General features: G+C 41.7%; 1 protein-coding gene across 2 annotated transcripts; it reads left to right on the top strand.

Moving 5' to 3' along the window:
* The first annotated feature begins 1,105 nt into the window (after positions 1 to 1,105).
* On the top strand, positions 1,106 to 22,645 carry prrt4b (proline rich transmembrane protein 4b). 2 transcript variants are annotated; one of them, XM_010730652.3, is made up of 4 exons: positions 1,106 to 1,255; positions 6,499 to 7,613; positions 13,268 to 13,399; positions 19,560 to 22,645. In XM_010730652.3, exons 2-4 carry the CDS (start codon positions 6,590 to 6,592, stop codon positions 21,620 to 21,622), a joined length of 3,219 nt encoding a protein of 1,072 aa, XP_010728954.3. In that variant the 5' UTR covers positions 1,106 to 1,255; positions 6,499 to 6,589; the 3' UTR covers positions 21,623 to 22,645. The 2 variants fall into 2 exon arrangements, with proteins under 2 accessions (XP_010728954.3, XP_019128698.2); XM_019273153.2 differs by having other exon boundaries at positions 1,106 to 1,251.
* The last annotated feature ends 1,445 nt before the right edge of the window (positions 22,646 to 24,090 follow it).

Consider the following 24,090-nt stretch of genomic DNA (forward strand, 5'->3'; position numbering starts at 1 on the left):
CCTGCCTATAGAGGAGTTATATTGTTGTTTTGTTCCAGAGGGAAACTACAAATGAAGTATTTTGTCTTTAAATTTGAAGACTTCTCCCAGATCTCAGCAATTGCTTTGGTGAGTCCAATGTTATCATAAGCTATAAGAATGATGGTCAAAACAACAGAAACAACTAAGTCTATGTAAAGGAAATTTCTTAAAATACATTAAATATGTTGGTAAATAGTTGCTGAAAACATATGAAAAGACTTTGATGATATATTACTAAAATGTGGACTTACAGGTTAAAAACAGTTTTCAGTCCAGGATTTTGTGGGCGGTTCTTAAAGGGTGGCTCGATGACACGCTGAAGCCACCCGGAGCATACCGCTGCACCCCTAGCAGAGAGATAGATATTCATTCATCTCGTTTAGAGTGTTTCAAAGTTAGTCATGTCATTTTCTGACTCATCTGACACATTTTAGTCGCTTCAAAATTGCTGTCTGACGGCTCCCACAAGTGGGCGTGGCTTCAGCTCATTCAGCGGACACGCCCCCACAGTCTTGGAGCTGAGAACACTGCTCAATTTTACCTGATTTTGACACCTAATTTCATAAACTTGTAAATACTTGCAGCAATACTTGATTATTCAAATTTGGCTGGGTAACAGTTTCTTCTTTGGTCTGACAAACATATTTATTCTTACTTTACACTTCAAAGTTTGACTCAATATGACAATAAACTATTTTCTACAAAGTGGTGGGTGGTTTCCTTGCAGAGAGAAAAATAGAAAAAAGAAACATCAGCATACTAGTTATATTAGGGTCTAAATATAGTGCTTGAAAGAGACCACAGTTTTTACCAGCTTGTGTATGTGCTGTGCATGTAACATTCAGCATGTTTGCATAGGAGATTTGTGGTCTGGAAACTCTGTTTCCTAGTGTCCACGGCACTGGGTGATGTCCGCTAATGAACAATTTGCTCGGTGAGGTGTGACCACAGGCATTGTGATTGGAGCCACACAGTGGACTACTGATGCAGTGAGCGAGAGAGATAGAGACAAATAGAGAGAGAGAGGGAGAGAGAGAGAGAGAGAGAGAGAGAGAGAGAGAGTGGGAGGGGAGGGAGACTGGAAACTCAATTCCACACAGACGAACCTACACCAGCTCAGAAAGACGGTCTCTCCTGCAGCACGCACACACACTCACACACACATGCACACACAGACACAGACACATACACACCGCTGGCTGTGGATTCTCCATCTTATTTCATAGATTTGTAGGTAAGCAGCTGTTTTCATCTGCCCGTACCTCCCTCTCTCTCTCTCTCCCTCTGTGTGTCTGCATGTGTATGTGAATCAGCTGCTTTGCATCCAGGAATAGAGATGTGTGGGTCTGACTATGCTGTTACACGCTGAGACACACAAACATACACATGTAAGAGGGTTTAGGGTTTAAAAAGATTGAATCATTTAGTGGTAAATCTATAGGAAAACAAGAAATGTGTACGTTGGTAGGTGTATTTATAAGAGTGTGTGTGTCATCTGAGTAAACCTGACATGTAAAGATGTTAACATCTGTCATTTTCATGAATATCTGGCTTGGATTATGTAATCATATCCATGTTTACTCATTCATTTTTAAGTATAAGGATATACAGGAATACATGCATGCATGTGTGTGTGTGTGTGGTGTGGTGTTACAGCAAACCAGCAAATGCTCTTGCAAGCATGGATCGTTTCTGTGTGTGTGTGTGTGTGTGACTGCACATTTGCATGTGGACACTTCTACAAGCGGAACAGCGGACCCCAAAAAGGTGCTGAAATCCTGGGGATTAGCGAGACGTCTTTGCCTTCAGCTGTCACCATGGCAAAGGCAGCCGGTGGAACGCCTGTGTTTGAGAGAGCCCTTTATAGTCGGCAGGTTCATTGCATTCATCAGCTCTAGGGCTAACATAAGCATTAGAGCGGCACAATTAATGTCACTCTCAAGTATGGGGAATATGTTTCATGAGAGGTCAAAGTACAAAGAGTATAAGAGGCGTGGAAGATGTTTGGACGGTTAAACATTTGAGCGGAATCAACAAGTTCTCCCAGGGAAAATTAAAGTCCGCAAGATGTTATTACTGCTAATTTTCTGTGAGGAATTCTGCATGTGGAAATTGGATTTGTAAGATGGCCCGAAGAAACGTCAGAGATTAAAATAGCAACGCATTCATCTTTGTAAATAGCGTGACTCAGGATGTTGTTTGGCTGTAACCTGTTGGAGTCCTGTCTGTGGTGCTGCTCATTTAGACTCATGACCAGCGGTTTGGCTATTCTCTCATTATGCTCAATAACATCCAGGGACTATTGACTGTAGTTGCACCATTTCTATATGTGGAACTATCCCACACAACCCACAAGTTACTACTACTAAGACAAAATTAGTAAATGCACAGGGGGAAAAATCACTGTATTTGATATTTTGGGATACTTATTTGGTTTTTAGCTTTAAGTTGGATGAGAAGATCGATACCACTCTCATATTCTTCCAGTAAACTACAAAAATAAAAAATAAAAAAGCTTGTAACCAATCAGCTTAGCTTAGCATAAAGACTGAGAATCCTGGAACATGGAAGATAAATAAAGTCTTAAACAGTAGACAGTTATTTTTTCAGGACATTAATCATTTAAAATGTAGATTTTATCTTGGTTCTCTTTCCCAAACTATCACAAGGATTTTCCATGATAATAATAACTACATAGATTGAGAGATGGATAAACAGACCCCTTTGTTTTACTATGTTAAGCTCTCTAGCACTTTATAAAGCCTTTAAAATGTAAATCCCTGCTGGCTCAGATTGAATCTGTACAGTATTGACGTCCCCCAGTGTAGCATCAAAGTCAGGGGAGAGGCCACAAGTTGACTCTTCAGATGGGAGATGGAGGCTGTGATGTTAAAGAGCTGCAATCGAAAACACAGCACCCACGTGGGAGGAAGCACACGTAAATATACGCTGCAATGTAAGCCTTCATATGACGACCGAAATAATACTAGAGTGAGAAGAAGTGCTTGTAAATATGTACACCCACGGGGCAGAGAAAAAAAACAACTGCCACCACGACGGTATCCATTTGCAGGGAGGTAAATTACTCCATTATCCTGGACTGTGTCATTGATCCTCAAGCCTCGCCGTGCTTATAGCAGGTTTGTTAAATAGTAATGACATCGGCTGCAGTCGATTCGTCTCCATCTGTGGCTGAGCCTGGGTGTCGAGCCTCTCCATTTCAATCACTCAGGAGCTACGCACACCTTTAATTCAGTCACCTCTCCTTTTATAGCTTTCTTTATTCTTCCTCTCTTACTTCGCCGCGCTCCTCGCTTCATCTTCCTCTCTCTCGCGCTCTAGTTAGACCACAGCGGCCTTGTCATGGATGCAGTGATCACAGAGGGGCTTGTAATGCCGTAATACTGCCGTCAGATTCATTTAAAAGGGAGACATTTCCATAAAGAAATATGGCACAGCAGGTTGGAGGCTGATTGAGTGTGAGATGGCTGATGGTAGAGTAGAGTGAGAGACTAAACTGAAAGACAGGAGTCTGTTTACAGAGTTAATAAAAGAAGCTCTGGTAACAAACTAAAATGAGCATTAGATTGCCGGAGAGTTTACTCTCCTGGACTGTGAATGCCCCAGCTGAAAGTCAATATGGTGTCTTTGTCTCTCTGTCTCTCTCTCTTCTATTGCCCTTGTCTTTTGCTCTCTGCCCTTCTTTTCTGCATCTCTTTCTCCGTCTCTGCTTCATTAAGCACGCTACAGTGGCAAGCCCAATCTTTGTCAGGAGCAGCGAGACAAAACGCCAGCGAAATAATAGAGGGGGACTTGTAAATTCCCCACAGACACTTTTTATAGTTCCTTTCCACTTGCTCTGCTGCCTGTCAAACCAGACAATGCCTTCACTAACAGGCATGTATTTGATGTGGTGACAAGAAAGTTAAAGGCCCGATCTGGAGTTGTGGTGAAGCACGAGCTGTGGTGCGCTTTTCGATTCATTAGTGGTTTGTACATTAGGTAATCCATTTGTTAGCTTGAATTTCTAATTTGTTTAAAATGTTTTTAATATTGGAACTGATTGATGCAGTTAAAGTTGACAGCTAAACAGTCAATTATGTTATTTTATAAACATATATTACATGTTAAAGTTGCTATTCTTAATATTTTTAGAGTCCCATGACTATGTGTAGGGGAAAGTTGTTGCTTATCGCAGCAAACCCTCAGAGAATTATCTCCCAACTTTGTAATTCCTCTCGGCTTTATGAGTGTTTTAGTGTCTTTCAGCTTTTTGTTTTGTTTTTTTTGGTCTGCAAATTTTGATTTAATTTTATTTTTCAAGTTTAATTCGTATTTCAGCCACAGCAGACAGCTGTTTTTAGCAAATAAAGTCTGATGAACCAAGTGTACAGCGCTATCCAAGTGTTAACCAGTGTTCAGATGACAAGAAACATGACTCCAAATACCAATAATGCTAAGTATCTGCCGGATGTTTATCTGTGATACTGTTTCTTGACTTGAAGTTCAACTTATGGTTGTACAGGTTCATTACAAAGAGGTCAAAAGGTCAATGATTGCAGGTTTAACACTACCGTGTATTGTGAGATATCTTAAAGCATGTACATGTATATCTCAACTAAAGAAAAACCCTTCTACCAACCCTTCCACTACTTTCCTGGAGATGGAAGACCAAAGAATAAAAAACATCTTTGGGAAAAGTCCTCTGCATGTGTGCCATGACAAGATGACAAGATCAACAGAATACCATCTGCTATGTTACTTGAGTCAAATAAAAAAAACCTAAGAACGGAAAAGTCTCCTACTTGACTGAGTGATTGGAAAGAACAGGATAGTCCTCGGCCACTTCTGCCCAGGACTGCTCTTGCGGTGATGGTTTAGAATATAAAGAGATGTGATAACTATAAAAATCGTTCTACAGTTATAAACTTAAAAAACATGCAGGAAGTGTTTTACACTGTACACGAGTTTCCTTTTACCACCCTAGGTGATACTGAATGAAAGTGATACCGACATGAAACGTGAGAATGTCAGGCAAAATACATTATACATAGCCTAAATAATTGATCAGTCATACATTGAATCAACAAAAAGCCAATTAAGGAATGGAAGATAAATTACCTCAACAAGACATTTTTCTCTTCATATATAGGATTTAATAGTTTATTGGTTTATAAATAATGTCTCATAGAAGCCAACAAAGTGAGCACGTGTGGGTGTGTGTACCTACTATAGAACCGTACATGTGGGCGAACAAGCACGTAATAACACGCCGAGTCAAATCCAAATTCATCTACAATCACATCTCTGCACGCACGAAATGTGACCATGTGTGGGCTGGTAGAGCTAGAGCACACAGGCATCTAAAAACAACATCACTTTATTGGAGACTGATTTTCATGCTATGCGGTCAAAATGATAAAACTAGGGAGTGTGTGGGAAGCTCTACGTTTCATCCCTCCAGGCGGGGAGCGGAGGGGAAAACGGCAGGTCAAGTCCCTGCTCTCCTGATCAGTGAGAACGAGTCTCTTATGGTAGCAGCTGATTGATCTTGTGTGTGTACGTCTGCGTGTCGTGCATACGAAAGGAAATGGCGAGAACTCGAGAGAACACAGAGAACTGGCATGGATTAGACGGGGAAAAAAGTGAGTCGTCAAAGAAAACAAAAGAAGCCGACAATGAAGTGTGAAATAACACTCATAAAGAAAATGATAGAGAAGCCGGAGAGAACTTGTGATTTACTTCCACACAATCAGATCTCTTTCCTTTTGCTTTAAAGAAAGAAAGAGGACAAGGCCAAACAGGGGTTGTGTATTTGTGTGCATATGTGTGTGGGGTTAGTAGGGAGTTAAGTACAGCTAAAGCATACAGGTTGTTGTTCACGCAGGGGAAATTCCTTTGGTGCTCCAGTCTTTTCACTGAGGCAACAGGCTAGTGACTTTGAACCACTCGGCACTCCACAAAAGAAAAAAGAGGTCCCTCTTTTCTTATGTTGGCAACCCGGACCCTAATTCTTTACAAACCTCTCCCCCCACCCTACTCTCACACACATTATTTCTTGACCATTCCTCATTGAATAGTTTACATATGGATGGAAGTTCTTCCTCTAATTGGTCAGTCCGTGTAGCCGCCCAACACAGCATGCATGTGAGCAACAGCATGACATAAATACTGACCACCACATCTAACGGGATACCACTAATTGTGGGGTGTCCATAATACATAAGTTCTTGTTGTGATTTGTGGTGGGTGTCATCTTTTTTTTTTTTTTTTTTTTTTTTTTAGCCTGCTAACCTTTCAGTAGGCGCTTGTAATGGGTGGCATAGTTCTGAGAAACGGAAACTTCGAAAAATGTTCGCTGAAAAGGAAAAAAAGGAACAGATGCAAATTCTATTAAGTGTGGTCGACTTAACCTAACTATCCAGAGAATGGATGAAAAGTGTGTCACTCTGTGTCCTGTATGTTCTTGTCTTTTAGGCCAGTTTGCCGGAGAGCCAGCTAAAACCACCTCAGGGAGCGGGAGAATGGAGAACAACATGTGACCGATCCGTGCACCACTGTCGACAGCATGCTTCTCCTCCTCCGGACGTTGGTTTTCTGCTTCTGGTGTTTTCTGCTACTTCACGGGCAGGTTGTGGCTGATGAAGAGGCCCTTTGGGGAACAACGCCATCAAGGGAAAACCCACCTGAAAATAAACAAAGCTCTTCTTGGTGGCCAAAGTTCCCTCCCATTCCCTCGCTACCGTTTCGTTTCCCCTTTTACAGTAGCTCGGACAGTAATGACAAAGCTGCTACGCTGACCACAACCACCCAAGGGCCGACAGAGCCAATTGATCATTTGCAAGACCACTCAGGTTCAGGGGAAGAGAGCATTTCTGAAGCCTCTGAACCACCCACCACCTTGACTCAGGGGCTCCTAACCAGCGTGACAAAGATAGGGACAGAATCACTTCCCACAGGGACATCGGATTCTCCACACAGTAGCATAACGCAGAGCCACAATGATACTCTTGTTTCAGACTCCTACTCTCCCACAAGCAGTTCTATCAGAAACACTCTGTTCACTAACAGTCCCACCAGCACAAGCACTCCTGAACGAAATGCAACACATACCCACCCACCATGGGGCACCGCACGAGCAGCCGGTCCCAGCATGGGCGCTATTCCACAACACCTCCCAGAGGAAGTCACTGATAAAGAGGAGGCTAATGATTTTACAGAAAAGATCTCTTCGACGATAGCACCAGAAACAGTTCCCACCGCTTTGACATGGGCAGCAGCACGAACCACAACAACAATCGCAGGACTGGTGGAGACCACGTTTACCATTACTCCCCCTACATCCTCAGAAACCATGTTTGTGCGAAAAGACTCCACTGTTAGCATTACCCTCCATGCTGAAGAGGCCACAATGATGGAAACACACCCAACTCATAGTGGGGCTGACCTAGGCTTCTCCGAGGCCAGGTCAGGGTCCGTGGATGAACAGCTGGGGGTATTCACCACTGCCATGGGAATCGATCACAAACTAGTGCCGGAATCCATAACAACCACAACTCAGAGCCAAAGGGTTAACACCCCAATAGCAGGAGGTAAGCAAAGTTAAACAAATCAATAGTGTCTGGATTGACTCAATAGATGTGATCAATCATGTTCATGCAGGTCTGAAGTGTTCAATAGATGGCTGTCAAAAGGCTGCAGTCAGTCTGGCTTGATCAATGACGTTTCTGACATGGTAAGTAGTCAGAGGCCGGCATTAGCATAAATCCAGATCTCGTTGAAACCCTGTCAACAATCATTAAGTACGTGTCTAGAATCGATATTTACATGATTGCAATGTTGGTAAAGGAATAGTTAAGATGTTTTTATATAATGTGGTGTTACTCTGTGGTGGTTTTCATGGGTAGATATTAGCTTAGGCTACTGATGCTGTGGACGAATACATTTCAGCAACATTACAGACCATCTTAGAAATGATTGCTCCAGAATACAGCAATCAAAAACCATTTACGAATTATGAAACATCTAAATTGTGTTTCCAATTCTTGCATCCCACAGACTTTGAACTATTTAATAAAATACTTACATTGCACGGAGATCAAAACATTGCAATCTGTTGTGCAATCTGTTGTGGATAGTTAAAAAGCTTTATTGTGTCTGTGATGTGTTGTTGTAGACTGGTGGCATCCATATCCACATCCATAAGTTAATTTAGCATTTGCCATCAGCGAGTGATTTGCACCATCCAATTTCGAAAAAACTTAACTTATGCCTTTAGCGGTCTACAATGAGAAGTAGAAATTCCACACCACCATTGCACAAGCCATTACCTCTGCGAAAGATTTGATTGAATGCTGCCCGATGTGGGTTTTGTTCTTCACAGAGCATGAGAGAAAAGAGAAAGAGAGTGAGCTAAAACAGCCACTGGAAGCCAGTAGGTTTCAGGAGACTTTGACACGACATTGAGGGGCGCAATATCGAAGCCCATCCCCCAATATACTGGTGGCGGTCTGCTGTCTGTATGTTTAATGAGTCTTCAGAGGAACATCCTCCTCCAGGTACAGACACATTCATCATGTAGGGTCAAAGGTGGAGGCAGAAAATGATGAGTCGATTATACTCAGCCGGGGTGGTTCAGTGTCCAACTGATAAAGCCATGATTGTTTGGTGGATGTATACACACAGTGGCGTTATATTCACTCAGCATGTGTAGGACATAATGATTTTCTGCATGTGCATAGCTCTTAGCTTCTTAAGTGATATCAACAGCACCAATACTTTAATTTTTTTGGGGGGGGTATTTAAATATATATTTAAATTTTAGCTCCTCATTACACCTGTTACATAAATTCACCCTTTAAAATATATATTTTCGGTGTTAGTACTCTCCGTTTGTTACATAAAAATGCAAATTTTTCTCAGATAATCTCAACTTTTTATTGTTCGAGGTCACTTTTAGCTTATTGCTCCACAAAATCTCACGTTAAGTTTGATTTTGTAGCTCTTCTGGAGCTTTCAATCACATGACACAATTTTTAACGACATTTTAAGGACCCCATTTTCATGTGCCATCTAATCAATAGCTACTAAATGGACCTTGAGATGAGATTGTTTGCAATGTAGTGTACACAATCAAAATGTACATTAACACTTCTTTAGTGTTGCAGTGTTGGAATACACCTAACACATGGACCTCCCACACTGATTAACACCGCTTGTATTGAAAGTTGTTTTGTTATGTTGTGTCTGCAGCGACCCCAGTGTTGTGTCTGCACTTGTTTTCGGTTGTGCGACGGCATACAGAAAAGAGAGAAGGGGGGGCTAATGTGACCGTGTATCAGTATTCCAAGCGCACACTCAGCAAAACCACCGCCTCTCCTGTGGGACCATCCGCTCGCCAGTCGCTGTTCATGGATGCTGAACATGCCTTCTTGCCATTTAGTCTCCCCCCTCCCTGGCTCCCGTCCCCCTTTTGCTTTTGTACAAACACAAATCCCTGTCACTTTTTTGTCATGACATGTCTGCTATGGCTTCTTTGAAGGTCAAACAATGTCTTGACGGGGGATGAGAGGTAGCTTCTTCTTCCCCGGTAGACCGCTTGGTGTAAGTATTGCACCGGAGTCTTGCGGTGTTCAAACAATTACACCTTGCCAAAGGACACAGGAGGAGACTAATATGAAAATGAAAGCACGGCACCCCTGCATTATCATACATTATCCCAATATGAATATTCTCGCTGTGTCCTGGGATTTATTTTAAAGCTGCAGAATGTCCCTACTGGAGGTGTGGAACATCTTCACTACAAAAATGGATGGATTTCTATTGATCGAGAAAGCATTTCCTGCATGGTGTTGCCCCAAAGAGGCTGTCAGACATATATATATAGATATACTGTATATATAAAAAGGAAAAAACAGCAATGCCGTGCATCTGTGTCAAATCCTCTGCTAAGGGACACTCCAACATCCGACAGCAAGGGCAATTATGAGAGCAGAGCGGAGAAAAAGGGGGATGGAAAAAGCTTCCCTTCATCCTGCTCTTTCTTTCCCCTCTTCCCGCCTTCTCCATTACTGTATGCTGTACTATCTGGCAGAGGCGGCGAGACAAGACCCTTAACACAGTCCATTAATACCTGCAAGGATATATTGTCTCTGTGATCTGAACGCTGTACCAAACAGCTAAAGCACGGCCATTGACAGATTAATTGATTATGGAAATGGATTTTTACACACAGAGCGTGTGACGTGAATATCTGATGCCCTGGTATAGAGTTTACATGGGAAAATGGGCTTAAATGCAAATAGAGAAGACTGCGGTGACTTTAATATTATGTTAATCTTCTCATAATGGCTTCTTTAACCAGACTTCATGAGTTTTACAAAACTAGATGGATTAGTCCTGTTTGTCTTCAGGATTTGACTTGCAGCTCTCAAGCTGGATTAGCCTGACTAATGCAAATATGCAATCACAGAACAACATTTAAAGCCACATTGGAGAGTGCAATGGAGTTAGGACATCTTAAAAATGAGCCAAATTAGCAAAAAACATGATGCAATTCCATGCAAGCACATTCAAAAGAAATCCAGCATGAGGTATCTCACTGATAAAATCCCATTTATCTGCGCTGCCATCCAGCGCGTTCATTTTCTTTCTTATCACGGTAGGCTCAGGCTGTTTGTTGCAAACCCACGCATGTATTATTATTATTCTTTTTTTCACAAACTCTCTCAGGGCTTACGTTGATAAAGCAGAGTGTAATGGAGTGCAGCATCATCTTTTGTTTATTATTTCCGGAAGCTGAAGATAATGAGCGGCTTCTGAATAGCTACCACAGGAAAAATGGACATCATTGCCTCGAAACGTTTGCCTGCTGTGAGTGCTACTTTAGATTCAATTTATGCTACATCTCTCTGGAACCCCTAATATTAATTCTGCAAGCATACAAAGCGATATCCATCCACGGCCTGAGCTGAAGAAGCCACACAGAAAGACTTTTCTTCAGCTGAGAAACAACAGATAGAACATCGTACCTTAAGGACATGAAGGTCAAAAGAATAATAATTAGGGATGGTTCAATAAATGCACTCCTCTTGTCCCTTTTTGCTTTTATTTTGCCTTGTAGGCAGCTTGCTTTGTCTCTGTAAATCAGTCATTTTGCTTGTGATGCGCTTAAGAGATGAGTCTTTATATCTCATTTGTAGCAGATCTTGTTAGATGTAGTAATTTGATCTGCAGCCACATCACAGTGCCTGTGCTGCAGGGACCCTGCTGTGGTGTTCAGTGTCTCCGTCCACTTTACTTTTTCATTTAAAGGAAACATAAACAAAACATGTTTTAATGAAGTTGGGAACCGTCGGAACAAAAAGCAAATTTACTTTTGTTATTTCGGAAAAATTGTAAATTTGAGTTTTATACTTAAAAGGTTTAAAAACTCAAAATTTCAAACTAGCTATATGTTTTTAATCTCAAGTTTTAAGCATGACTATAAATACTTACTTATTACTAATTTAATATTTGCTTAAATATTTGCAAAATCTAAAATATCATCTTATAAACAATAATGTATAGTAATAATAAACGAGTGAGTTTTTAATCAAATGTATATTCCCTGTGGATTTAAACAAACATTTTCTCACTAAAACACACTCTGTGTATCCTCATCACATCCAATCTGTTTCCTCATTTTCTACACTTGCAAAGCTGTTTCAATATTTTAAAGTCCTGCATTGTTTAAATCAATGTTTATTGGCTCGAATTCTTCCTGCTTTTTTGCTGCATTGCATCACTGTCCTGTAAATATCGATGTAGAAAACAGAATCGTTGGACCAACTTAAAACAATGCTTCATCTGGTATAACACACATTAATTTAGTTTTTTTTCAAATCAATTGTGCTCATCTAACTCCTTAATTTGATTTAAAGGGAATAATAATACTTGTGTGGTATCAATTAAACATTTTTTTTAAAGTTAGTCCAACAATTCTCTTCTTCTGGCACTCACAACGTTTTCTTGCAGTGATCAAAAAGTCCACAGAGTGCCTTAAAAATGTCAAGATTCGAATGAAACTACACAGACCAACAATCCTTTGCTAACTTTTCTTCTTCAGATACTAAATAAAATCCATATTTCCAGTATTTAGTGAATTTCTTAGCTCGAAATACTGATTAAAAGTGGATCAAAAACTCTACAGGGCACTTTAATGTCACAAAAATGAGACTGTAGCCGCCTTGGAATTTCCTGAGGAAGACTTGTTGCTGGTCTTGGACTTGCTTTAAAGGACTTAGCCTTAAATCAAGACTTGCTGTGATAGATATTATTTTTTTAAGTATCCGCCTCTGTTACCCATCATTCTCCCTCTTCTTTGCCTGAGACAGATCTCCAGCTGTGTAGAGTACCACAGCGCAATAAAGCAGATTTTGCTTCGGAGAGTTTTAAAACTTACAATTAACTCAAGGCGCTGTGAGCATGACCTAGATTATGTACGATAGTAGCTTGGATTGCCTCGTAGCTGTTGTTTTTCTAGCTCATTATTCCTCCCTCTAGCCTTATGCCTTGGTATTCTTTATTAATATTCATTCAGAAGCTATAAACTAACACTGTACCTGGGATCTCTGGCTTCATCATCAGTTTTTCCCAATAGATTAACTCACTGAATATTGCCCCAAATCTCATCTGCTCCATCATTCATTTATAACTGTTGTAAAACACACAAATCCAGTGCAGGGAGTGGACTGTGACAACATATTTTGTGAGTGTACCAAAAGGGAAAAGAGAACGACTCGTCTCCGTCATGTCGTCATTGCTTTCTCGTTCTGTTTTCTCTCTCTCTCTGCTCCTCATGAAATGCTTTCCCCTTGTTTGACTCCGCTTTATCGCACAAAGACAGATGATTGAACAAGGGGGTCTGGATTTGTGATGGACCAGGATGCGCACAGCCCATGCACGCACACACATCAGGATGTCAATGTAATTAGACTACAGAGGGCCAGACTACTGAGCTATGGATGACTGGCTACAACTAAGTGGATGAGAGGGCCGATCCATTTGACAGAACTGGGTTAAGAAATACAGCCCCTCCATTTTTCTGCAGTGTGAAGTCTCAGACATGCTGTGATCACAGAATAAAAAGGGTTAAACTTCCTCTTGGCAGACTCCAGATTTACCAATCTGTTTTTCTACTACCGTGTTGCTGTTCTGTTCTTGAAATTCAAGTTGCGCAGAGGTTAAACTGCATGTGTCTTCTCAGGGAAAGGCGATAAGGCGGATGAGGAGACTGAGGAAGATGTGGCTCATTCAGCAGACGGGGATGGTTACATTTTGGCAGACATTTCCACACCATCCACTAAGCTGCTAACACCATCCCTACCGCCGAGCACAGGTGAGCAAACCAATCACTTTACCAACTCACTTCAAACCCCCAAAACATGTGTTTGCATTGCCATAATGTTAGGAAGGCAACTAAAAGGACTGCATGATGTTTCTTTCATGAGCCGTCCTGTAGCTTTTTCAATATCAGTAAATCTGTCAGAGGACTGGGGGAGAAAAAAAAACAGTTATCCTGCATCATTTGCCTGAAGCCACTAATTACTTCCAATGGGAGGAGAAAAGTGCTTATTCAAGCGGTGACTTTGGAAAACTTCTGAGAGACGTGGAACAATGGGCATCAGAAAAAAAAACTCATCCCTCTCTCTCTCGGAGTAAAACAAATATTGATCTAATGATAATAGGTCCCTTTAAATAACTGAAAAAAATATTGATTGAGTGCGTGCCAGTGACAGCAGAGTACTTCAAAATGAGTTGGTGGGACCATAAAAACAAAATGTGACAATGGAAACATGCTTTTAGAAATGATGTGGGACTACAAATACAAATTCTATATTTCCATCAAGCTTTCTCCATTGTCTTCCACTGTTTTCTTGGACTGAATAGTTTAATGGCACCTAACTGGAGGATTAGTACCACTGCATTTGTTGGGGACTATTTGAAACGGTGGATTAATTTGTGGTTGCAAAAGACTGACTCAGAATAAACTCCAGTGTTCATCCTTTGGACAACAATGGAGCTCTATGGCACAGAAGAATAATCTACATCAGGCTTTGATACAGACGATAAATGCTCAGTAGGATCAATTTACTGTTGTCTTTCAGTCTTTTCATGGGATTTATTGACAATAAGAAAAATACAGAATGTCGCTTTTCATAATCCCACTGTAAAATCTGGTATAATGTCAATGTAAAGTCTATACAGTGTTAGTCCTTCATCGTGAACTTGATTTCTGATGAAGTGTGTTAATTAATAGATTCACTTCTAGCCTAGTTCACAGGAGCAGATGTAACCCACATTAACTCTCTCAGAATAGCAGATGTTGCCAAGTGATTTTCAAAAATAGACCTGTCAAATGTGCCATTCGCTGATGATGGGATGCTAAGGGGCTCCCTACTTTGGTGTGTCACGAGTGACTGATTAAAACAATGATGTTGTTAGTCTGTCTGTCTGACGTTTGAGTGTCATCCCTAAAGCAAAAAAAAAAAATCTGTTGTTGGAAATATCAGCCGCACATAAACAAATTCAGTTATCATACAAGTTCTTCCACAGCAGGTGTTTTCACATTAAGCGCAATTGTTTTAGAAGCACATAACCTCTGAGCCTCTGGCTGCTCCTCAGTATTCATGATCCGACTTCTCTCTGTGAGCTTTTTCTGAGGTGAGCCAAATTGAAATTGAAAGCAATCAAGGCCAAATGAAAAGCTACGCAGAGCACGACGCAGAATCAACATGTTAAAGACGTGCATGTGCGGTTGTCGCCCACATAACATCAGATGAATCTTTCACCTTTATTAGCTGGTCTCCAGATTAAGCCTTAGGCGAAAACCAAGATTTACTAAACCTAAATAAATTAAGACATAAATATAAACCCCTGAGCACCTTTAGTGTTTCAACTGAGACCTAAATGAAGCTACCGAGCTCACGGGAAATGATCTGTGAAGCAAGTCGTGTAATATGGGTTTGCCGATTTTCAGAAGATTGATGTTCATTTGTCGTTCAGACTGTGTGCTTTCACTTTGTATTAATGATTAACTGAATCAAGAGCTCATTTTGATTTATACAGAACTTTACAGTAAACATTCAGAGTCACCTAAAAGCTGCAGGCGTTTAGAAAGAAGGTCTAAACAAACAGAATATTGCCTTGTTAATCAAATGAAACCTTGACGTATGATTTTTTTTTTACTCTGCTAAGGATGGCAATGTCTGTCGTCTTTGGGTCGGTTGGTTCACCAGTTTGGTCTAAACTGAAACATCTCCACAACTATTACAAGGATTGACACCGATTTCCGTACAGGTGCTCATGATTCCCAGAGGATACACCCTACTGACTCATTGCAAATGCAAGCATGCTAAAACGCTAAAGTGAAATGGTGAAAGTGGTATATATACATCAGCCTGTTGACCCTGCAGTAGTGAATATCTCAGCATGCTTGCATGGCTGTAGAACTAGGACACTCGATGTGCTTTGCCCAGGGGCCACTTGTACAAAAAAAACACACAGAAGTAAATTAACAAAGATGAATAATGTTTATCAGATAAAATAAAGAAAGATTAGTAGTCTTGATGTGGCAGAAGATGTCTTGTGGTGCAACCAGGTGGGAACGCAGCACCGTCAGCATGTTTCCACACTGATATTAGCAACCTTACAAGCAGCAATTCATCTTTAGGAAATGAAACACAGTTGTTTAGGACTGGTATGAGGTAGAACCCTTTTACTGGCCTTTTAAACCAATAACTGTTTTGTTTTAGCCTCTTGTGGGCTGTGAAAAAACCAAGCTGAGTTCCTGCAAGTCCTCTTTTAGCTCGCCTTTTGGTCTCTACCAACCACTGTCTGTCTGTTGTTTGTTGCTGAGCAGGTAGGGTGTAGTAGTCAGTAAAACTAAAATTAAATAAGTTTTTATTAGGTAAAATTACCCCTTAGTTTTTTTTGTCCACAGGCTGTGTCTGTCTACTCTTGATGTGTCTACAGTCCCTAGCATGAGAGACTTGTTCCCACAGGAATGTGTCAGATGACCGAGCACCATGCAGTGGAACGTTAATGCTCTGATCCGTCCTTGTACTGTAGCCACCACATACCAAACCCTGTCCAGGCTGCTCAGCAAGCCCGGACAGATGTGACATTTATTGGCATGAGCGAGGCGACAAAACACGGCAGTAATTCAGTACGCGTCACGTTTTCCACTCGGCCTGACTCAGTGGCATCCAAATCATCACTGTCGCCCCCAGGAAAGCAAAGAAACGGACAGACAAGTCACTGGCACAACACAGTACTGAACCCCACCTACTTTTATCAGTGGCCCACACATTCAAAAATGCCTGCAGCTGTTTGTTTTACGCTCCAGCCACACTTCCCACAGAGATACTGTCTGTTTTGACAGGATGACGCTGTCTGTGCAAGTTTATCAGAGCGCGGACAGATTTAATGCCGACACTTGACGCTGCTAATGTCATAATTTCATCAGGATTAAACACGGCTCCTCTTTCAAGATGACACCTGAGTATCAGTGCATTCGATGCCAAACTACTGCAGTGTAGAGCGACAAGTAATGAGTATTGTTTCTATTGATTAATCCATTGATTAGCCATGCAAGGTTAAGTAAGATCCTAAATACTGCCTGTTAAACATCTATAGATTATAAAACATATAGTATAAACATATATTAGCACTGACACTGTCTGCTACCATGCTGGTGCTGCAGAGCTGTGCAGCTGTAGACTTTAATATAATTCATTCAGATAGTCAATGTTTTAGTCCATAACAAGAGTGAAAAAATGTTGCAGGTTAGTTGATGTCTTCAACTTGCCTGGTCTGACCCAGCAGACTAATATTTGTTTGTTTTTTTTTACTTCACAAATTACTCAAGCAATATATTTTCTGTCATTCATCTAATTTGAAATTATTCATTTTATTTTTATTGTTTTCTATCTTTCTATTATCTACTTGATAATCTTATTGTGCAGCACTTTGGAAACCCTGTGTTTGCTAAAATCGTGCTATATAAATAAAGTGGATTGGATTGGATTGAAATTTATAAAAAAAAAAAAGTTCTGCAGACATCCCAGGTGGCCATGTACTGAGGTGTCTGTGTTTCTAAATCAATCTCTCTGTTTATAATTCAGTCACTGCCTCCTGGCAAATTAAGCATCAGCATGGAACGGGATGTTTAAACTGGCTGTACTTTCCTGGCGAGGCAGCACCGGTGTGTGTGTGTGTGTGTGTGTGTGTGTGTGTGTTTGATTGTGTGGTAGTTTTCTGCCATATATGGTCCAGTGCTACACTGAAAGGCTCATTATGAGAATGATGTGACACATACGGATGTCATCTCGAAACAGCTTTTCACTTTTTGTTGTTAAAAATGCATCAGAGTAAAGACAACACCTCCCCTAAAAAAAAAAAAAAACCTCATCCATTCTTGTCCCTGTTGTACACGTGACGAAGCTTCAAAACAGTAAAAGATGCAGCAGCTGGCAGCGAGGTCATATTTCCTCGAGTATGACGTTTTCATCACAACCTTGGCCAATGATTCAGCTCTGGGGCTCTGGGGAGATGAATGAAGAAAGAATATAAAGACGTCGTCAACAAGAGGCAGACAGCAGTGCTAAAGTGAATGCTGAAGCACTTGCGACAATCCTCTACCACTTTTGAGGCTCTGAGGCAGGAAAAGAGGAAGGCTTTGCTCACACACAACAGTATGAACACCGATAGACACTCCACCATGAATCATAAGGAAACATTAATCCGAGTGAAAGGGCTTCAGGCTGTTGGAATCTCAGCCTCATCACAGAAATGTTAAGAGTGCTAAAAGCAGATTCCAGCATAGAGCAAGAACTGCAGACCTACACATGTTAAACATAATGGAAGAACCAGCTGCCATGTACTGAATCTATGCAATTGGAGGGGGGGGGGAAAGCAGAGAGCAGCAGAAGCAGAAAACATAAAGCATGGGAAGAGACTTGTAAAAAAAATCAGGCCAGTCAAAGAGAACAAAAAAAAAAAAAAAATGTCCCAGTTTAAAAATAACAAACCCACCTATGGGAGTTTCCCCTATTTAAAAGCGGGTGTCGAAGGGAAATCATAAACAAAAGGAGCGAATTAGGGGAGCAGGACAGGGTGGGATGGGAAACACAAGAATACAACCTATAAAAGTACATTTAAAAAAGACAGATGAGAAAGACTCGAAACAAAAAAAATGTTAAACCACATGAATTCCGCTTTTAGTTTTACGTAGGAAACGAATGAGATATCCTCAATCTGTACGCAAGATTTAGGAGTTTTGCGGTGCTGATGTCTGCGCGTTTAAGTTCTTTAAAGTAGCACATAACGTTACCACGCGTTGTGATGTATCCCCCAGACGTCACTGGATGTTTTTCAAGAGCTATGGCGACGCTTCTTGGCTGTGTTTGGCGATATTTTCACAGTCTCTAATCTAACACAGAAATTACAGCAAAACTTATTTATGGGCACACACTTCGCTAAACCTGCCTGCTGTGTGATTCACTGTGGTGCCAGTTCATTCTGTTCATTTATCCACGTCTCCGTGGTGCTTTATAGCACCTGGCGCTTTATGGAGGGCTGATTGTCTCTGATAGGCTCGGAGCGAAATGACTGATGAGTTTGTGGGCGCAAATGACAGAGATGCAATTAGAAGCTGCTTCTCCACTGCTGCGTTTGATTGCCGTTTTTCTTAATAAAGCAGGATTTTTTTAAGTGGCCATTATTAAGCTGAAGGTCTCAATGTGGTCTTTTCTATGGTAGAAAGATAGCATGTGCATGGTGATGGTTATGTTTTGGGGGGAAAAGAACAAGGTCCATGATGTGAGACTAGGAGGCTGAAAAAATGTTAGTCTCTTTGCCCATCTGTGAGGCATTATGCTGTGTGAAGCAACTTGTGCTGCCTCCCATTCAAAACCATCCTCCAGTAATTGAGCGTACGTAAACATGCACGGCACAGATGAGCTTTGCAGGCGTCTCCGTAACGTTCACACACAAACACATTTAGACATGGTTACTTATTAATTTCCAAACGAAACCATTTCCTTTGCTGAAACATGCCTAACACCATCATAATTAACTGTACTCGTATGGAAACTCCAGATGGCTTATGTAATGCAAGAGAAACTAGCTCTGTGGTTCTGAGTGGGCTGATCTACAACACACACGCGCACACACACACACACCACTGCCTCTTCTTTTAGACCGAGCTCAGTTTGAAGTTTCCTTCGTACGAGCTTTTAAACTGGATTAGTACATTAGGAGGAAGGCATGCTGTCACCATCCTGGATCTGAGCCAATTTGTTTTCTGGCTGAGATGGTTTGAATGTTGATTAAATGTTTCTGCGTTTTGTCATGACCTGACAGTTGGTATGCTTTTAAGTGATATAAAAGTAGAGATTTACAGCTGTTGTCATTTCAAAGTTTGGGGATTGTATTATTCTTTAACGTTTATCCTACCAGCTATATGAAAGTCAATCAATTTCTGTTTCCTTTCCCAGGCATTCCCCCAGAAACACCTCATATTCCCCTGTACACTGAAGACTGGATGTCCAGCCTGACGGACAGCGACGTCACCTTCCTTCCAGACTGCAATAAAGAGCGCTCCGGGATCTGCAACGTATCCGACACCTGGGCCTCCACGACCTCCTCGGACGTCAAGCCCACACAAAACATCACTGCCACAAACCAAACAATCAACCCCTTCCTGGTCCCGGCTCCACTCATGTTGGTGCCACTGTACACCGACTGGAACAGTGCCATGGCGGCCTGGGGCCTGGCATGGGAGGCGCATGTTTACGGCGCCGGTTGCGCCTTTGCAATGCTGACACTAGCCTCGGCGCTCAATCTGCTCTGCTTGCCGCTACGTTGCCCATCCGGATGTGGCTATTTTGCCCTGGTCAGCCTGTTTCTACTAGCTGCTGGTTGTACCAGATCTTTCTCGCTCCTGTATGACGCCTACGGCCACCAGGACCGCTTACCCTCCACAGAGGCCTCGTTGATGCTCTACGAAGCACCGTTTCCCTGCTTGACTGCAGCTTTTGGTTTGGTTTTCCTTCTTCTCTCTATGCGCTCAAGGATGCAGCTTTCCTACTCAGCCTTCCAAAGACCTTGTTTCCTGGCCTGCCTAGTTTTCCTTCATTTCGCTGCAGCATTCGGACCGGTGACCCTACTCAAGTTTTACCAGCAAAAGCCTCCCCTTTGCCTGTTTCTTTCTCTCATCTCCCGTGGAGCCTTTGTAGCACTGGCCACATTTCTATCTGCTGCCTATTTTGTGTTCTACATCTACGTGCGTGCAGATTCGAAGCACATCTACCACCTAAACAACACGTCCCCAACGCCCGCCGAGCGCTACAACCGTTGCCCCTTTGCGGAGAGCCGAGACTGGGACCGTGCAGCTGTAACCGTTTGTCTTTCAGCATTGTTTTCTTTAGCATGTGCAGGACTGCAGTTATTTGCAATTCTCAATGCTATGGGTGTTGTAGGTGGAGAGGAGGTCTTCCACCCATGGCCTTGGTGGGCTTTCCAGTTTAGTTGCAGACTGTGTGAGCTTGGGGTTTGTCTCACCCTAGCCTTAGTGGTTGCCCAACCAGTCTACTGTTCTGACCATCTCCCAGCTGCAGGGAGCTGCTGGACTGAATTGTTGTCGTCCAAGTCACCTATCCTGCCTGGAAGCTACCAGTGGTCCCTGAGCCAGCAGGAGAAGCTCGCCATTGTCGATACCGTTGGACTTGGAGAGACAGAAAGCCTTCCTCTTTACACTCTAATGGATGAGAGGCTTGGTAGCAGTCTGAACGGTCTGGACCTTCTCTACCACAGCAACCGTGCCCTGGCATACAGAGACCTTGACTTGGATTTGGACTTAGGGGGTTCAGAAAAACCAAGGGATGGAGGAGGTGAAGAACCCTCGGGTGGATCCTCATTTACCAGTGACTCCACCACAGATCTGCGACCACCTTCGCCCATCAACCTGCGTCGTAGCATCGATGAGGCACTCTTCAGTGAGGCCCTCTTTCCCATGAGCCTCTTTAGCCCTACAAGGCCTATCCGCTGCAGTGATCTATCCTTAAACAACCACTGTCCGCTTCCTAGCAACGGCCTCTGCGATCCACTCTCAGCTGACCCTGGCCTTTATCGGACCAGTTCCTGCACGGAGATGGCTTCTCAACCGCAGCCACCCAGCGCCCAAAATCGAGGAGACACTGTTGTAAGTGCTCCCCCGTCTCCTTCGCTGTCGTCCTCCTCCAGCTGTTCATCTCCTGAACGTTGGAGGGACAGCTCTTCCTCCTGTTCCCTCTACCGAGCCTCTCTCGGAGGCTCCTCGCTGGTCCTCTGCCCGAGCCCGGAGAGACAAGCTCGTCAGTTTCTCCAGCAAGATGGCATGGGTCGTGTGCCGTCAGCTGGCCACGCTGACCCACAGAGGCAATATCATACACTGGGCGCAGCCTCACAGGAGAGCCTGGACATGTCATCTGAGGCAGACCGATCCGTGCAGGAGGAGTTCATCAGTGTTTGCAGACAAATTGATGCTTTAAGCATCTGCAGCGAGACCATTGATTTATAAAAGGACAGTCTGGTCAGATAAGGGTTGCACAGAGGACTTGTTGAGGACGATATCTGCTTTGTGTGGCAAGTCAACCGTCAAGGTTTGTTACAGCCTATTCGGTAGTGCATGGTAGCTTTTGCGTACACCATAAAATACCTATAGCTGCCAAAATAATGTTTTTGGAGGTTTGATGAGCTTTCTTATGCGGCCGTTAGTGAATGTCTACGAGGGTCTAAGTGCCAAGAATGTCAAAAGCCAAAAGGTAATTTGTAACTTTTACATGTTTGATAAAGGCTGGTGAAGTTTGATATAGTCAAAAGAATAGTAACATTTTACTGAGTGGAGTTAACAGGAATTTATTTGTACAAATGTTTTTATTGCATTCCAACATTCCAATAGATAGTACTGTGACTGAATTAAGCACTTATTAAAATACTACTGAAGTCCTACCCTGTCAAACTCAGAATATCGTCATTAAATCTCATGCTGAATAAATGGGATTAGAGTTAAATTTAAAATATAAACTCATATCAATATTCCACACATCTTACTTTGTGCAGTTATAGTGCAGCAGTGCCCTCTACTGGTAAAACGCACACTATATTACCTTTATCCTCCTCCAGTTATCAGCAATGGATTGTGCTCCTACATACACTGACAGCATCTTCTCTGACCGGCTTACTAATTTATTTATGTTCAAACATAACTGTGCTTTTAATAAAAGTTTGTTTTATAACATCTGGCTTCTTTTCCTTGTGGTTAAACGTGTCGACTCATGTTCAATAAGACAGTAGTCCATACACAGTTCGATTTATTTATTTTTTCTTTACCATATTGAACAGCAAGAGCGACTTTCCTGTTGATTGTTTTTCTGTAAACATATTCGTTAGTGATATTCCTCAAAAACCCCTAATTGGATTTATTGTATACAGAGTCTTTTTCGTCCATCTAAAAAGCCCTTTGTTTATTGATTTGGTTGCTGGCTGCAGAAGCTACCATGTGTTCTGGCAACGTATTGCAATATACTGAAGCAGAAATCATAAAAAAAAAAGAAAAAGTGTAACAATAAAAAGAAACATTTATGTAAACCTAGTTACTCACTTAACACTATATTTTGCTTTTTAGATGGACCAACAGGACTCGGTACTTCACAAATAAGACATGTTATAAACCTGAATTTTCTTTTTAGATGGGAAACTGAAAACAAGCAGCTGTCACTTCCAACTGAATATAGGTATATATTTCTCCATATATTTTCATGTACATTTTCTTGCAATTTAGTCCAATTGCAAGGCTTCTGTTAGTCAAGTGAACCCTCTGAAGGGTAAAGTACATCAGCACGTTAGAGAAAGAAACTCTTACAATCTGGGACATTTTATTAAAAAAAAAAAAAAAACAAGAAAGAAATTACATCTGGGCAAACGGACATCCAGTATGAAAAATGTTAGAAAAGCCTAGTCCTACATAAGCTGAATGATAACAAACATGGCGATACTGGAAGTAAGAATAAGGAGGCGAGAGGGTGTGTTCGCATTATGCATTTTCACTTAGCTGTGCAGCCTTCATCCATCCTGATTTCAAGGCATATCGCTGGTAAAAAACCAACAAATAAATCAGAAATAAAAATAAACCTACTGAAGAGAATCGATGCCACATTGTGAGGAACGCAGGAATGAACAAGTAACAAGGTAACAAGCGTCTTGTTGCGCCGAATTTTGTTTGTTTTGTTTTTTTACAAAAAATAAAAGTGTGTCAGAAGTGTAAATACACTTGGCAGTATGTATGCAATTACAATAAAGCAGAATATAAATATAGCCATGTTTGGCTTTGTGAAAAAACTAACATGCATATCAAAAACATCTCATGCTCAATTCATCGCTCTCAAGACTATACAGGTTTAATATAAAGTTTATGTAAAAGTATTCAAATTATGGGCAGAGAAATTCTCCTCATTAGGATGTATTTTTTGATTGATTTGATACATTTTAGGGTCTTTTTTTTGTTTTTCCATCTTTTAAATATACCTGATCATCAGCATTTGGTCCCTTCCTCAACATATGAACACTATGCACTGAGATGGGACTAAATATTTGGCTCAAGAGGTCTTTGAAGGGGGAGATTAATGTCCACAGTGGCGGGGTTTGGGATCCGTTTACCGACTTTAGGTGACGCTGGAGGACAAAAAAGTCGACAGCATAATTGCCATGGCCAATATCTCGTACCTCGGAAAGTAAACAATACAAGCAGCTACTGTTTATTTAGCAGCTTATACCTGTGAGGACTTCAAAATGCAAACAAAGAGTAAAGATTGCGACGATATACCGACACACTGCACATAAAGAGACACGTGTTCTGTCTTGTTTTCTGCACGTATGTACTAGTGTGTTTAAGAACTGGGGTGTGAGAGGCTTCCGACGGGGAGTGTGCTGGTTAAGCGAGGATCCCCCTCCCCCCAAAAAGAAAATAAGATGCTGATGGGATCCGCA

Source organism: Larimichthys crocea, chromosome XX, assembly GCF_000972845.2.
Source record: "Larimichthys crocea isolate SSNF chromosome XX, L_crocea_2.0, whole genome shotgun sequence".
NCBI lineage: Eukaryota > Metazoa > Chordata > Actinopteri > Sciaenidae > Larimichthys > Larimichthys crocea.

Coding starts and splice junctions, on each gene's coding strand:
- prrt4b (XM_010730652.3), top strand. CDS start 6,590: ATGCTTCTCCTCCTCCGGACGTTGGTTTTCTGCTTCTGGTGTTTTCTG. Junction 7,614..13,267: donor TAACACCCCAATAGCAGGAG/GTAAGCAAAGTT, acceptor GTGTCTTCTCAG/GGAAAGGCGATAAGGCGGAT. Junction 13,400..19,559: donor ATCCCTACCGCCGAGCACAG/GTGAGCAAACCA, acceptor TTCCTTTCCCAG/GCATTCCCCCAGAAACACCT.